We start from the raw sequence: 15,275 nt of genomic DNA on the forward strand, positions 1-15,275 counted from the left end.
GTGTCTCAAACCCGCAGTCACGAGGCCAGCCCCGGGCGCGTGTGTGGTGTGATTAATTGAGTTGGTTCCGCGCGCCGCGCCATTCAGGAATGAGATCGAAATGAGATAGCAGCAGCGTTCCATTTTCCCTTGAAGGACAAATGAAGGACAGCCAGGGACTCTGAGAGAAATGAGATGGCGACATGGCTTTGCCTTCAACTGTCACCATCCATCCTTCAGGCATGGCTGTAGGCTATAGGCTGTTCATGCTATAGCCTAGTGGGGCCTTGAACTACAATTTTAGGTTACCTGGATGCGAGGCCACAGTTCACACAGCACCAGCTCCCGCTTCTTTTCCTTTCACCAGTTCGCCAGTTATTGACATTCAACACCACCATGGGAACTGGTGAAATTGCCTTGCCCATCACAGCGGTGATAGTGCAGCTGAGAATCCAATAGCTTCTCTTCTCAGGTATTCCCCAGTATAGATACTACCCCCCCTCTCTTCTCCTCCTCCTCCTCCTCCTCCTCCTCCTCCTCCTCTCTCCTCCTCTTTTCTCAGGTATTCCCCAGTATAGATACTACCCCCCTCCTCCTCCTCCTCCTCCTCCTCCTCCTCCTCCTCCTCCTCCTCCTCCTCTCTCCTCCTCTTTTCTCAGGTATTCCCCAGTATAGATACTACCCCCCCCCCCCCTCCTCCTCCTCCTTTCTCAGGTGACTGTCTGACACAGTGCGAACACCACACCAGGGCGGCTTACAGCTTCCACCGGGCTCGGGAAAAAGACATACCCCCCCCCCCCCAATCCAATACATACAATGTAATGAGGATCCAGTTTCTGGCCCTGCCTCTTCCTGGGCCCAGGGCGACTGACCCCTTTGTCTCCTCCTCTCGGCTTCCCTGCCGGTAGCAGTGACCAGAATCTCCCTTCCCAGATGAGGGGGCTGAGATGTTTCGGATGAGGGGGGTTAAGTTAGATGTCTTTGTTCCGGACCCGGCTGATGCTGTAGGTGGCCCTGACCCTGGCTGGGGTGCGAAGTGTCACAGTCAGTCATCTGATTTCATCTGTGAGGAGAGGAGGAGGAGGAGGAGGAGGTGAGTTTAGTTTAGTTTAGTTTAGTTTAGTTTAGTTTAGTTTAGTTCAACAGGGACCATGCACAATACACATTGATTACAGAAGTAAAAAGATGGCTCGTGCCAGATTATAGCTATATAGGCCTAGCTAATTTCCATCTGCAGTCCCTGGACAGGTAAAACAAATATTAAGATACAATAACATAGACAAGATATAAACAAGTAAGCACATCCATAGGCCATAGGTCAAACACACACACACACCCACACACACACACACACACACACACACACACACACACACACACACACACACACACACACACACACACACACACACACACACACACACACACACACACACACACATTAAAATGGCATACAGTGTGAGTCATATTTTAAAAACATATGATTAATGTTGACAAGACTGGTTGGTTAATATCCATTTTTTTGAGGATGAGGAGATGAGGAGGAGGAGGTGAGGAGGAGGAGGTGAGGATGAGGAGTTAGAGGAGAAGTTGAGGAAAGGAGGAGGTGAAGAAAGGAGGAGGTGAGGAGATAGGAGGAGGTGAGGAAAGTGGGTGGCATATAAGGAGGAGGTGAGGATGAGGAGGAGGTGAGGAGGAGGGAGAGGAGGTGAGGATGAGGAGGTGAGGATGAGGAGGTGAGGATAGGGGGTGGAGGAGGAGGTGAGGATAGGAGGAGGAGGAGGAGGAGGAGGAGGAGGAGGAGGAGGAGGATGAGGTAAGGATAGGAGGAGGAGAGGATGAGGTGAGGATAGGAGGATGAGAAGAAGGAGGTGAGGATAGGAGGTGGCACATGAGGAGGTGAGGATAGGAGGTAGCACATGAGGAGGTGAGGATAGGAGGAGGTGAGGATAGGGGGTGGCATGAGGAGGAGGTGAGGAGGAGGTGAGGAAAGGGGGTGAGGATAGGAGGAGGAGGATGAGGAGGTGAGGATGAGGAGGTGAGGAAAGGGAGTGGCGTATAAGGATGAGGAGGTGAGGATAGGAGGAGGTGAGGATAGGGGGTGGCATGAGGAGGAGGTGAGGAGGAGGAGGTGAGGAAAGGAGGTTGCATAACATTACTGTAATAAGACGGCCCCGAGGGCCGTTTAGGGTTAGTTTACGGTTACAGTTAACATGGTTCCCCACCCCTGGCCTAATACATCAACTGCAGTTTGACCAGAGACTGGTTTTAGACTTGCCTGGTTACCACCAGACGTAATCACAAGTGAGATTAGGTCTGTTGACCTGCCTACCCTAAATTCCGTAGGGGGCGGAATACTTGGCTATTATGACACATTGCCCTGCTCTCTGATTGGACATAGAAACTGTAAAGGTTTTCAGATAGAAACGAAAGGCAGTATGGGAGTTCTCAGACTGGTTTTAGACACGTCTATTATGAAAATAATCTTTGGTATGACATCATCTAAATTAGCTGTTAGAGCCTGATGCAGTGGTTCCCAAACTTCTTCTACCGGGACCCCCTTTTGAGCCTAAGTCTAATTTCGCGACCCTCATGCTCTGTAGACTTGTGGTATGTGTGTGTGTGTGTGTGTGTGTGTGTGTGTGTGTGTGTGTGTGTGTGTGTGTGTGTGTGTGTGTGTGTGTGTGTGTGTGTGTGTGTCCATTCTACAGTCTACAGTCAAATCTTAACCACAAACTCTGGTATGGGAGACAGACACGTACACATACAGTTTTTTTGGCCTTTCCCGCGTTACGCTTAAAACTAAACTCCTTAGCTGCGCACCACCCTCGTTCATACCAGACTTTTAACTTTTTTTTTGTCTTTTATGACTTTATTTTTGCGATAGGACAGTGAGGAAGTGATAGGAAACGAAGAGAGATTTGGGGAAGGCTCGGCATAGAACAGGGCCAGAATTGAACGTGGGTCGCCAGCATAGCAGCCCAGTGTCCTACCATTGACTCTGCCTTCATCAGGGCTTAAAAAAAAAAAAAAACCCCCCCCCCCCCCAAAAAAAAAGCCCTGATGAAGGCCAATGTTTGGCCGAAACATGTTGGCATATTTTAATGTTCAAATATGGACTAGCTGCATTTACAGTAATTAAAAGCTTTTTAATGAAGACGAAGAGTGCCTTGGATTTCATCATACATCTCTAAGTTACGTCTAACCAAAGAGCACCTTCGCACTACAAAACAGAACGCCGAAGCCCTCTGACTACGCCTTTGTTTTCTACCTGACTTGTGTGTGTGTGTGTGTGTGTGTGTTAGTGTGTGTGAGCGCGCGTGCGTGTGTGAGCGCGCGCGTTAGTGTGTGTGTGTTTGTGTGTTAATGTCAGTAACTGCTCTCTGCTGCAGCTGAAGCTGGTGCCTGCAGTGAAGTGGCACTTGAACTCCACACTAGAAAACACCATCCATCCTCAAACATCCGCACAAATAACAGGTGTTCAAGGCAATACTCTCTCTCTCTCTCTCTCTCTCTCTCTCTCTCTCCCTCTCTCTCTCCCTCTCTCTCTCTCTCTCTCTCTCTCTCTCCCTATTGGTGCGTGTGTGTGCATGCACGTGTGTGTGCGTGCGTGCGTGTGTGTGCATGCGTGTGTGTGTATGCATGTGTGTGTGTGTGTGTGTGTGTGTGTGTGTGTGTGTGTGTGTGTGTGTGTGTGTGTGTGTGTGTGTGTGTGACACAGAGAGCAAAAGGCAAAATGCTTCCATATAGCTAGGGGAGGGGGGGCAATTCGGGTTGGCCCCTTTGGACCATGTGATGTCCTGGGCGTCATTAATCCACCCCAATGGAAATACAAAGAGTCAATGGAGACATACTATGCTGTAAGTGTGAGCACATAGGCCTACATTTGTATGTTCTATAAGGACTAAGTCTAGATGAAAGGACAACAACAGAACAAATACTTAATACCCTTTTAACAGGCACACCACTTAGGCCTACCCACAGACAGAGCAGAGGCACATGACACATGAAGGCGAAGCTCAAGCAGAGTAACTTTTTCTGAAGATTAAGAAGCTTTGATTTTTGTTTATTTATTTATTCATTTATGTAGGCCTATTTATTTATTTATTTATTTATTTATTACAAGTAGCCTATCGCCACAATTGAGTTACCATTCGACTAAAGTTTTTTTTTTTTTTAAACGGCACTTACATGTAATTGGGCGCGTGCTACAGCTTTGCACACAGCGGAACTTCTCTGACCTACAGGCGCAGGCTCCAGTCGGACCCGGACCGTAAACAAAGCAACACACGGCGCGGAACTACGGACAGCAGGGAATGGGTTTGCTCGGCGTCCTTCTCCCCATGATAAGGCTGTATTTGGTCGGCGTTAGAGTGCTCCTTTACCAGCTCTTCAACCGATCCTTCACGCTACCAGGTTTGGCAGTCGATGTTCTTTGTTTTAGCTAATTAGTTTGAATCACCGACGTGTTAAGCTGCAGCACCGTGAGATCGCGATGTTGCAATGACAGCTTGTTGTTCTGCTGCGCCCTGCTCAGCCCAGCTGTAGCCCCCACGAATCGATTATGTATTGGATTATGAAACAATCAAATTGCAGTAGCCATATTGTAGGCTACGCCTTAGTTCTAGCCAACACATTTTTGTAGACAGCATTGTTCAAGACTGTTTCCTTTCATGAAGAAAATAGGATGGTCACCTAATCCTAAATTGTAAGAATAGGCTACATCAATTAAATCTTCTGTTCTAGTGTCCTAAGGAGAGTGAAAAAGGTTAAACTGGTGTGTGTGTGTGTGTGTGTGTGTGTGTGTGTGTGTGTGTGTGTGTGTGTGTGTGTGTGTGTGTGTGTGTGTGTGTGTGTGTGTGTGTGTGTGTGTGTGTGTTTGGCTGGTTTTGACTCGGGGACCTCTAACCCAGTTATTTCCTCAGTGCTTGTGTGTCATGCTGCTCTGTAATCTAAATCCTTTCCTTTCACAATGCTGTTCTTGTGACTCGGAGTCAATTTCATGCCCCTGGGAAAACAGCCCTGGCTCTCAACTGATCGTCTTTATGTCACGGCTTTGGTAATCAGAGGAGGCCAAAGTGAAAGTAGCCTAGAAGTGGAAAAAGGGGGGAAAAACTGCCATAGTTCCTTAACACTTCATTGAGTAACTGGTCCACAGTTTCTATATTGATGAACCTAACTCTGCGCTGGTTGGATCACATTTGTTTTTTAAAGCAAAAATAACAGTTTTGTAGGTTTTTAACCAATGTTAAGAAAAAACAAGGCGTCACGTCTCCCACCCTGGTACTCGCCGATACCGATACCACCATTTTAGTGCAGTATCGGGGCCCCGGCCGTTACTGGCATCAGTATCGGTGCAACACTAGCTGCTATATGGCCTACTGGTTGGGGAAACCTAAATCTACTGCAATTTACAGTAGTACACATGGGTGCACATGCAGAGATTAGATTGTAGATTGCATTTTGGGTGCTGATGTAAGTTCCTATTCAGAAGTGTTTAAAAGTCAATTACACTACAACATGATGTTATGTCCATTACACACCATTTACTCCATTGTACCTAATGAGGTAGACGGACTGTGTAACGTGTTACTGAAAAACACAAAAAAAAAAACCCACAAAAAAACTAACCTAAAAACCTAGCAAGAATCCACAACAAATTGATCCAGCCAGCCCAGTGTCAGCTTATCATAAGACAAACACAGCTCTACTGGTTTCTCAGATAAGTTACCTGTGCTGGAAGGAAACTGTTTCTGTTTTTAACTTTTACTTTGACAACTCTAGTCTTATTATAATGGCTAGTTTTTGCTTCTGTTTTTGCAGTGGTGATTATGAGTACAACATCATTACCCTCCATGGCAGGGTACACAGCGACACATTTGGAGATGTACCCATAAACTTACACAGTCTTAACAAAATGCAGAAATAGTCATTTGAAAACAAGGAATCAAATTGAAACATACGCGTTTCAGTCTCTAAATGTGTATTCTATGTGCATCTAAATCACATCTACCATCATCTACCAATGGTTAAGGTATCAGAAAGGTATCTACAACTTCTGTTCCTCCTTAGAAAAAAAACAAAAACATATAAATAAACAAACAAATAAAGAAACAAACAAAAAAACATACAATAAAATAAAATAAAAAACATTGAAATGGACAACAAATGTTCTGACATGGCAACCTCTTCTCTGTGTGAGTAGTCATGACATTCGATCAGTAGTGTGTTACAGTTGAGCAATACATTACTGTCTGCCTTTTCTTGGATGTTAAAGGAACAGCCCCTTGGGCATTGGAGCCAACATGGCTGGCCTTGAGTATTTTGTTCAAGATCTCATTCCAAAGAGTAATGACTTGCCAAATGGCGGCGTGGAGACTCGTCAATACTACCAGCCCCACTAGTTCAATAACTGACAGCACAAGAGGTCTGGACTTTGTTCTGTTATGTCAATTATGCTTTTAAAAAAAAAGTTAAATACATTTCTGGTTTATGTTCCTAACTGTCGTTGTGCTTCGGGTAAACAGCCGGGAGGGGATTTTACCCGGACAATACAACTCCACTACTCAGAGATCCTGCAGTCGATGGCTGCCAACATGGTCTGAAACGTTATGAAAGTGAAAAAAGTGAAAGCCCAACTGGGAAACTTCAATTTCCATTGTCATTGAGGCACAGCACTGCACAGTGCACACAACGAAATTGCATTAATGCCTCACCTGTGCAAGGGGGCATCCCCCAATGCGCCCAAAAGGGAGCAGTGCGGCGGGATGGTACCATGCTCAGGGTACCTCAGTCATGGAGGAGGATGGGGGAGAGCACTGGTTGATTACTCCCCCCACTAACCTGGTGGGTCGGGAAGGAGTTATGGTGATGTGTTGGTGCAGACGACTGCTTGACTGCCGTACGAAGGCTCTGATCACCATTTGACCGCGGCGCGCATCCTTGGTGTTTGTGTGTGTTCATGGATGTGTCTCGTCTCTTCTGTATGGATCTGAAGAGAGAGAATGCGGAGACAGCGGAGTGTTCATCTGACGGCAGTTCATCTCCTTCCTGTCTTCCTGTTTGTGTGTCTGACAGGCTCTGCCACCTCGCTGACCTGAGTGCCCCCCTGCATGGATCTGAAGAGAGAGGACATAGAGGCATAGAGGATTTGGAATTTGGAGGCTGCGTTGACGATATGGAGATTCAGCATCTCTGTCCTTGGTGACTTCTGACGGCATACCCTTGGGGACCACGGACAACTCGTTGAAAAGTTAGTCTGGCTCTGCTTCCAGTATAAATCTAAACCTATCTTCCACATCTGAAGATACTCCGTGGTTTTCTTGGAGTTGTGTTGTGTGTGTTGTGTGTGTGTGTGTTTGACAGGCTGTGTGACCTCGCTGCCTGCCTGCCTGAGTGTCCGTCCGTCCGTCTGTCCGTATGGATCTGAAGAGCGTGGACGTGGTGGAGACCGCAAGAGTTCAGACCGGCATCTGATGGCGTTTCCCTGGTGTTTGTGTGTGTGTGTGTGTTTGACAGGCTGTGTGACTTCGCCTTCTGCCTGAGCGCCCGTCTGTCTCACCCGTCCTCGCTGCCCGTCTGACTGTCTGTCTCATCTCGTTCGCCTGTCCGTCCGCATGGATCTAAAGTGTGAGGAGGTGGAGGCGATAACGGTGACGGTGTCGGAGCCCCAGTTGGTGTCTCACCCGCGCGCCAAGAGCAAGGTCTGGAAGTACTTCGGCTTCGACCCGGAGGACGAGGTGGGCAAGAGGGCTCACTGCCGCATCTGCCTGGCCCAGATCGGCTACTCGGGAAACACCACCAACCTCTACGCCCACCTGCAGCGGCACCACCCGGACGCCTTCATAGAGTTCGAGAAGAGCACCGGTAGGGGTGTCAATAATAATAATAATTGATTTGTATCATCAATGCATGGATCCTGCAGGCCAATAATTTGATTAATTGAGTTCGATTAGAGCACAGGAATGAGTTGGGGTGTACAGAGTTCGAGAGGAGCACCGGTGGAAGTGTTAAACATAGCCCTAATTTAACTTTTTTCACCACCGGCCAAAATGGCTAGTAGATGTTAATCTTGCTAGTCAGACATATACTCACTAATGGGTCAAAGTGGCTAGTAACCCCTTAAGACGCGGCTTTATAAATTAGCTGTTACCAGAATGGCAATGACCAAGTCATAATGTATTACTAAAGGCCCCGTGCACTGTCATAGTAGTGTTAGTACTGTCATAGTAGTACTATAGTAGTATAGTTCAATGTCTATTACAGTGTGCTACAGGAGGTACAGTGCGCATTAAGGGGCTACGCTGGTCTTTTGTAGCAGCCAAATTAGAAATATCACCAGCATTTGGCCAGTTGGCTGGTAAATTTAGAGCCCTCGGTGTAAATAATAATCGATTTATATCGATGCATGGATTGATCCTGCTGCCAACGATTCGATGAATCGCTGTGTCTGCAAGAGAATCTTTGTAATTATTATTAGACTCACTTCATGAAGCGTTTTATTTTGCTCATGCAGTAATGATAACAATTGAATGCAATCGTGGGGCAATCTTACGTAATCAAAAATAATAAAATCATTGGCTCAGGGAAATCGATATTGAATTGAATCAAATCCCCATAAAGGCTCTGATCTCCCCCCCCACAGGGACGGGTGGAGAGACGACACAGCCCCCACAGCAGTTGCAGGCGCCCTCATCCTCGCTACTGCCCCCCTCCGCCCTCTCCTGCTCCTCACGACAGTTTTCCCATGATTCCAAGCGGCAGCTGGAGGTGGCGTCGTCGGTGCTGGGGTTCCTCTGCGAGGGGCTGCACCCGGTCTCCGTGGCCGACGAGCCGTTCTTCCAGGCGCTGGTGCGGACGCTGGACCCGCGCGTCACGCCCCCGTCCTCCGCGGAGCTCCTGTCCCACGCCCTCCCCCTCCGTCACCAGCAGGTGCGCGCCGCAGTCTCCGCGGAACTCTCCGGAACCCTGAGCAGCTCGTGCTGCGCCGTCTCCACCGACCTGTGGACCAGCGAGACGCACGGCCGCAGCTACGTCACCGTCTACGCCCACCAGCTCTCCCAGACGCCCCACCCCCACCCGGCGGTGACCGCCACTACCCAGACCACGCACCCTGCTGTCGTCACGGCGCCCGCGGGGTTCCGTCTGGTCAGCTGCTGCCTGAAGACGTTCGAGGTGCCGGCGGACGGGGCAGCGGAGGGCATGACGCGCGCCCTCTACGAAGTCTTCATGCAGTGGGGCGTGGCCTCGCGCCTGCAGGTAGGGGCATGCCAATAGATATGACCATATTAAAGGGGCACGGTGTTAGTTTTATCTGTCTCTTTCCAGAAAGGTGTACTAACTTCATTCATTATGAAGGTTTCACTTTTCATTAGAGCTGCACTATATCAGAAAAAAAAATCGATACTCGATGACAGCATGCAATACCTCGATAATGATATTTAAACGATATTTAGATCTCTTGATATCGCGATTTCGATACATTTGCGATATATTATGCAGCCCTACTTTTCATGCATCCATCCATGTCCGCCATTTTGAATTTTCCAGAAATGAAGATGTTATGCTCACGTCCCCTCTCTGCAGGGCGCCACCACATGCGGTTCTCCGGACCTGTTGCGGGCGTGCTCCCAGCTGGAGCTGCCGGTGCTGGTGCCGTGCTTCGCCGAGCGCCTCAACCGCGGCGTCCACGCGGCGTTCCGTGTCCCGGGGGTCCAATCGCTGCTGGCCCGCTGCCGCAGACTAGTCGACTACTTCCAGCAGTCCGTAGTGGCCAATTACATGCTGCAGGAGCGACTCCGGCAGCAGGCGCGCCAGGCGGGGTCATCGGGGTCGGTGGCCGGAGCAGGTTCAGGGTCGGCATCTCCACTGGTGGGTAGCGGGCGGCCGCGAGACGGCGGGTGCTGGAGCTCCACCCTCACCATGCTGCGGCGTCTCCGTGACAACCAGCCGGCCGTGACGGCGGTGTTGCTAGAGGACGCCAACAACCAGGCGCTGTTGCTAGGCGCGGCGGAGTGGGCGTTACTGGACGGGCTGCTCGTGGTGCTGCGGGCGCTGCGCTCCGCGGCGGACATGTTCTGTAGCGGCGGTACCAGCACTAGCGGGTCCACCAGCAGCAGCTCCGGCGGCCCGTTCATCAGCATGCTGAAGCCGGTTCTGCACATGCTCCTGAGCACGGCGCTGCGGCCGCTGGACGCCGACTCTGCGGAGCTGCGTGACGCGCGGCGTGCGGTGGCGTCGGCGCTGGAGGAGGCGTATCAGGCCCCGCCCCACCTGGACATGTTCCTCAAGGTGGCCAGCTTCCTGGACCCGCGCTACAAACGCCTGCCCTTCCTGTCCGCCGGCGAGCGTGCGCAGGTGGAGTCTCGCGTCCAGGAGGAGGCGGCGGCACTCTACCAGAGACACGCCCCCTCGCAAAGACACGGCTCGTCATCATCAGGTAAGCGTGTAAATAATAATCGATTGGTATCGACACGTCAGTCCTACAGCCGGCGATTCAATTAATCGATTCGTCCACAAGAGAATCGATAAGTCGTTATTAATCGATTTTTGTTATTCCTGCACTCATCATCATCAGGCCACGCCCATCTGGACCCCCGCGCCCGTGGCTGTCATGACGACCAGCCCCCGGCCAATAAGAAGCAAGCGCTCTCCTGCTGCGCGACGTCCGTCGATCACCCCGACGCAGACCTGGAGCCTGTCGACACCTCTGACCCCGAGCATGCGGACGCTGACGTCGCCAACCCATTGGCTGTCATCTTCTGCCAATCAGGAGCGGGCGGGGCGGAAACACAGGAAGAGTTCCAGGCGGCGGCCGAAGAGGAGCTCAGCAACTTCAAGGTAAACAACAACAACAACAACAACGACAAACAATACGCTAAACAATCAAGTTTAACTGGCAATTCAGATCTCGAGGTATAAAACAAACTATCACCATTAACTGACAATTAAAATTACGAGCTTCTGTAACTTAAAACGATAACATGACACGACAACTTTATTGTAACTTTTCACATAATGTCCTATACAATAATGTCCTCTCCTTCAAAAGGCCCAGAAGGTTGTGGTTCTAAACGAGGACCGTCTGTATTGGTGGTCGGACCGCGCCTCAGATTAAGATGACGCGATAATAAGATGCGACTTAATTGTTACTTTTCACGTTTTCACGTTATATCTTCTCCTTCTCCTTTGTCTCCTCCTCTGTGTGTTTCCAAGGCCCAGAAGGTTCTGGGTCTGAACGAGGACCCGCTGCGTTGGTGGTCGGACCGCGTGCTGCTGTTCCCCATGCTGCCACGTGTTCTCCAGAAGTACTGGTGCGTACAGGCCACTAGTGTCCCGGCACAACGCCTCTTCGGACCCGCCGGCGCCACCCTCTGGGGCAGACGGAACCGGCTCGACCCGGACCTCGTGGACCAGCAGGTGTTCCTGTACGAGAACACCAGGAACTACTACGGAGAACCAACACTGGAGACTTCCGGAACCAGGAACTATTACGAAGCTGATATTGATAAGGACGGGGGGTATAAGATCGCCGGGTTTCAATACACAACCAACTCGTGAATATGTTTATCTGGAATTACAGAAACACTAGAGATGGCTGTAAAAACACAGGAGACGGCTGTTAATGTGCAGGTTTCAATGTGGACAGAATTAAACATTTGAAGCTACTACAAACCGAAGGATTGGAGGTTCACTGCGAACGGGACACTGGCATCAACAAGGACGGGGGTTACAAGACAACCGGGCGCCACTACAACTCATGAACATCCGTTCTGTAATTTTCTCCGCCAAAGAGGTTATGTGATCGTCTGAGTTTGTTGGTGTATTTTCGTTTGTTGGTTCATTTGCGGTGCATGTGCGTTTCTGTCCACTAGAGGGTGGAGGTGCGCTTTCTGAGCGCTTTTCTTAACTCTAAGAACAAAAAGGGATGGCTGTCTGCTTGGAGGTGATGTGATTGTCCGAGTTTTGTTGTGTGTTCATTTCTTCATTTGTTCGCGGTGCATGTGTGTTTCTGTCCACTAGAGGGTGGAGTTGCGCTCTCTGAGCGCTTTACTGGTTAACTCTGCAAAAACAAAAGGGATGGCTGTCTGCTTAAAGGGATGGCTGTCTGCTTAAAGGGATGGTTGTTTACTTAAAGGGATGGTTGTCTACTTGGCAAAAGGGATGGCTGTCTACTTAAAGGGATGGCTGTCTGCTTAAAGGGATGGCTGTTTACTTAAAGGGATGGCTGTTTACTTAAAGGGATGGCTGTCTACTTGGCCAAAGGGATGGCTGTCTACTTAAAGGGATGGCTCTGTACTTGGCCAAAGGGATGGCTGTCTACTTAAAGGGATGGCTGTCTACTTGGCCAAAGGGATGGCTGTTTACTTAAAGGGATGGCTGTCTGCTTAAAGGGATGGCTGTCTGCTTAAAGGGATGGTTGTTTACTTAAAGGGATGGCTGTCTACTTAAAGGGGTGGCTGTTTACTGGGCATGTTTCAATGAGGTCAGGATGGAACACCAGGGGCTACTACAGACTAGGGCTGTCACCTCTGTTGGACAAAAACCTGGACATTTTCACACCCAATCCATCTTCATGGTAAAGCTGGACATTTTAAACTTCATCAACCAAATGTATGTGTTGGTTTGCAATGGTGTCCTTCATGTAGTGTCCAGGACAAGGACGGTGACCAATATAAGGATATAAGACCCGGGGACCAATATAAGGATATAAGACCCGGGGACCAAGGATATAAGACAAGGGGCCTTTACTAAGCAGCTGGTTCAGGAGTCATCTAGTAGAGGAGCCTGGAGTCCTCATATTCTTAAGAAAATGAGGACTCCAGAGTCTTCTACTTTTATTAGATGGTTTACCTCTTAGCTTAACCTGGTTTACTCCTGAACCAGCTTCTAAGTATAGGCCCCGGGTGTCAACATTGCGGCGCCTTTGCGGCTGCTCCCAGTAGCGATGTACACTTGACCTGGGTGTCACTACACAGGGGCGTCCAACTTATGAACTCAAATTCAAAAGAGGAACAAAATGACTGAAGAGACAGGCCAGGTGTCCCTTCACACTGAAGAGACAGGCCGGGTGTCCCTTCACACTGTAGAGACAGGCCAGGTGTCCCTTCACACTGAATAGACGGGCCAGGTGTCCCTCCACACTGTAGAGACAGGCCAGGTGTCCCTTCACACTGAAGAGACAGGCCGGGTGTCCCTTCACACTGAAGAGGTGGCCAAGCCCAAGTCATAAACGTCTAAAATGAACAATGCAAAAGCGGTTTACCTGCATGTGTCAATCTAGACAGAACTGTATTGTCAAATAAGTGAAAAACAACATTTTTGTTGGACATTTTACCCATCTGCAGTGGGAAGATGAAAGTGGATCTCTTGATGTGACATGTTTTAAAGTACCAGCCTATGATTTCACTTTCATGTTGGGTCACTTACTCATAGGCACAACTGTATACAACTGTACGACATACAACATATTTTCACAACTCCTTACTATTACTTCTAAGACGTAATGGGTTTACTTACTACTTTTCAAGTTATATAAATACCTATGGTAAGTTCAGCTTACTCTAACTTTTTACTTTGGCATAAGGTCTTTTAAGGTGGCTACTTGTGCAAAGACTTACAGCGGCTTTCTGGCTTGAATAGTCATATTGTAAGTAACCCTTACACAAGTCTTACATGCACACAAGGTGTATTTTATGCTGTGAAGAAAACAAAAAACAAACTTGAAATGATGTTGTGTTGCATGTAAGCTGGTATGGTGTGTTCACCATCGTCTGTGAAGATTGTTGAATTGAATTGTAAGCCATGATATTACTGAGTAGTAATACGAACTACAGCTGGCGGGGAGACGGTGTCCTCTGCCTCTCACGTTCATTTGTCCTTTTAAACATGTATCACTCCTCACCAAATATGTCAACAAGAATGCCTTATGTGGAGTCCCTCCGGTTGTTATTATTATTATTATTATTATTATTATTATTACGTGTCATATGTCGTATGTCACATGTCCCCAAACCATTATGCCATTAAACAAATGTCCGTGTAGGTCGAGTCTTGTCTTTATCTGTCCTACTTAGACTGTGAGTTCTTGACGTTTGACTAAAGATTCTTCAATTCATACTCTAAACCTATTTTTATTCTTTTATTTTTGGTATATTTCTTAAATAAAGACACGTATGTAGAGCGTGTGGACTGCAGGGGAGTTTGGTCTAGTTTCCTGGGAGAGTGGAGTTTAAGTTTCCTAACAACACGTCATCATCTCCACGGATTATTGACACAGTTCAGGAAACTAAACGGGTCAGGGTGGCTATTTATATTTCTGTCGACTTAGAGAGGATCATTCCCAAACCAAACCAAACATACACCCTTTAAAGACAGGATCACAACATGCTCCCTTTAGAGACAGGATCATAAGCACAAGTCTGCAGGATCTCAGCAACATAAATACAGTATATGCATCCATAGTGGTCAGCCTATGTCTGCTCCCTCTTTTTAGAGAAGGGGGGTTGACTTAGAAAGGATTCCCAAACCCTGACCAAAACAAACCTGCACCTTTAAAGTGATACTGTCACATGTTTTAAATAACCTTATTTTACACCTCTCCTTGAGTTAAATGATTGGGTTTTACCTTTCTTCTGTACGTTCAACTGTTCTCTGGGTATGGCAGTACAAAATCTACCTCCAAGATAGCAGTTTATATTGAGTCATATAAGACCAGCTAGCCGCCTGCTGGTCTTATAGGACTCAATGTTAACTGCTAGCTTGGAGGTAAACGTAGTACTGCCATACTCAGAGAACGGTAGGAAGTACAGGAGAAAGGTAAAACCCAATCATTTAACTCAAGGAGACGTGTAAAATAAAGTTATTTCCAAAAATGGGACAGTGTCCCTTTAAAGACAGGACCGCGGCACAAGTTTGCAGGATCTCAGCAACGTGCATTGCAGACATACAGTACATTCTTGGGTGCATTTGTGAGGGTGAGGGTGTGTGCGTGCGTTCAATCGTTTTCTTCACTAATGGTAGGGATATTTCATTCAAGTCTGTGCGGCTGAGTGAAAAGACTGTGATAAAATGTGTGCTAAAACTCTGGTCAATTGCAATGGCCAGCCTGTTATTGGCTACATCTGTGCAGGCTCAAGTCGCTAGTTCAAGAAAAGGGAATGATGACACACACACAGATGAATTCCCTTTGAAATCCATTTTATTGCTGCGTGACGTTTTGGGACAGACCTTCCATAGAACATGTGTCGGGCTAGCATAGAAAATGTCACACTGCAGTAAAATGGATTAAAGAAGGA

The 15,275-nt window shown here is 48.2% G+C and overlaps 1 protein-coding gene across 2 annotated transcripts in view; it reads left to right on the top strand.

The window, feature by feature from the left end:
* The first annotated feature begins 4,295 nt into the window (after positions 1-4,295).
* The window catches only part of dhrsx (dehydrogenase/reductase (SDR family) X-linked), an 18,738-nt gene continuing 7,758 nt past the window's right edge, over positions 4,296-15,275 (top strand). Inside the window, exons 1-7 of one of the 2 annotated variants that reach the window (XM_063212839.1) lie at positions 4,316-4,395; positions 7,057-7,231; positions 7,498-7,845; positions 8,624-9,237; positions 9,565-10,417; positions 10,556-10,818; positions 11,194-12,126. In XM_063212839.1, coding sequence (XP_063068909.1) covers positions 7,596-7,845; positions 8,624-9,237; positions 9,565-10,417; positions 10,556-10,818; positions 11,194-11,538 — 2,325 coding nt within the window. In that variant the 5' untranslated portion in view covers positions 4,316-4,395; positions 7,057-7,231; positions 7,498-7,595 and the 3' untranslated portion in view covers positions 11,539-12,126. Of the gene's footprint in view, positions 4,396-7,056; positions 7,232-7,497; positions 7,846-8,623; positions 9,238-9,564; positions 10,418-10,555; positions 10,819-11,193; positions 12,127-15,275 lie in introns of those variants that run through there. The other variant, XM_063212840.1, reaches the window with a different exon arrangement.

Source organism: Engraulis encrasicolus, chromosome 12 (assembly GCF_034702125.1).
Source record: "Engraulis encrasicolus isolate BLACKSEA-1 chromosome 12, IST_EnEncr_1.0, whole genome shotgun sequence".
NCBI classification, from domain to species: Eukaryota; Metazoa; Chordata; class Actinopteri; order Clupeiformes; family Engraulidae; genus Engraulis; species Engraulis encrasicolus.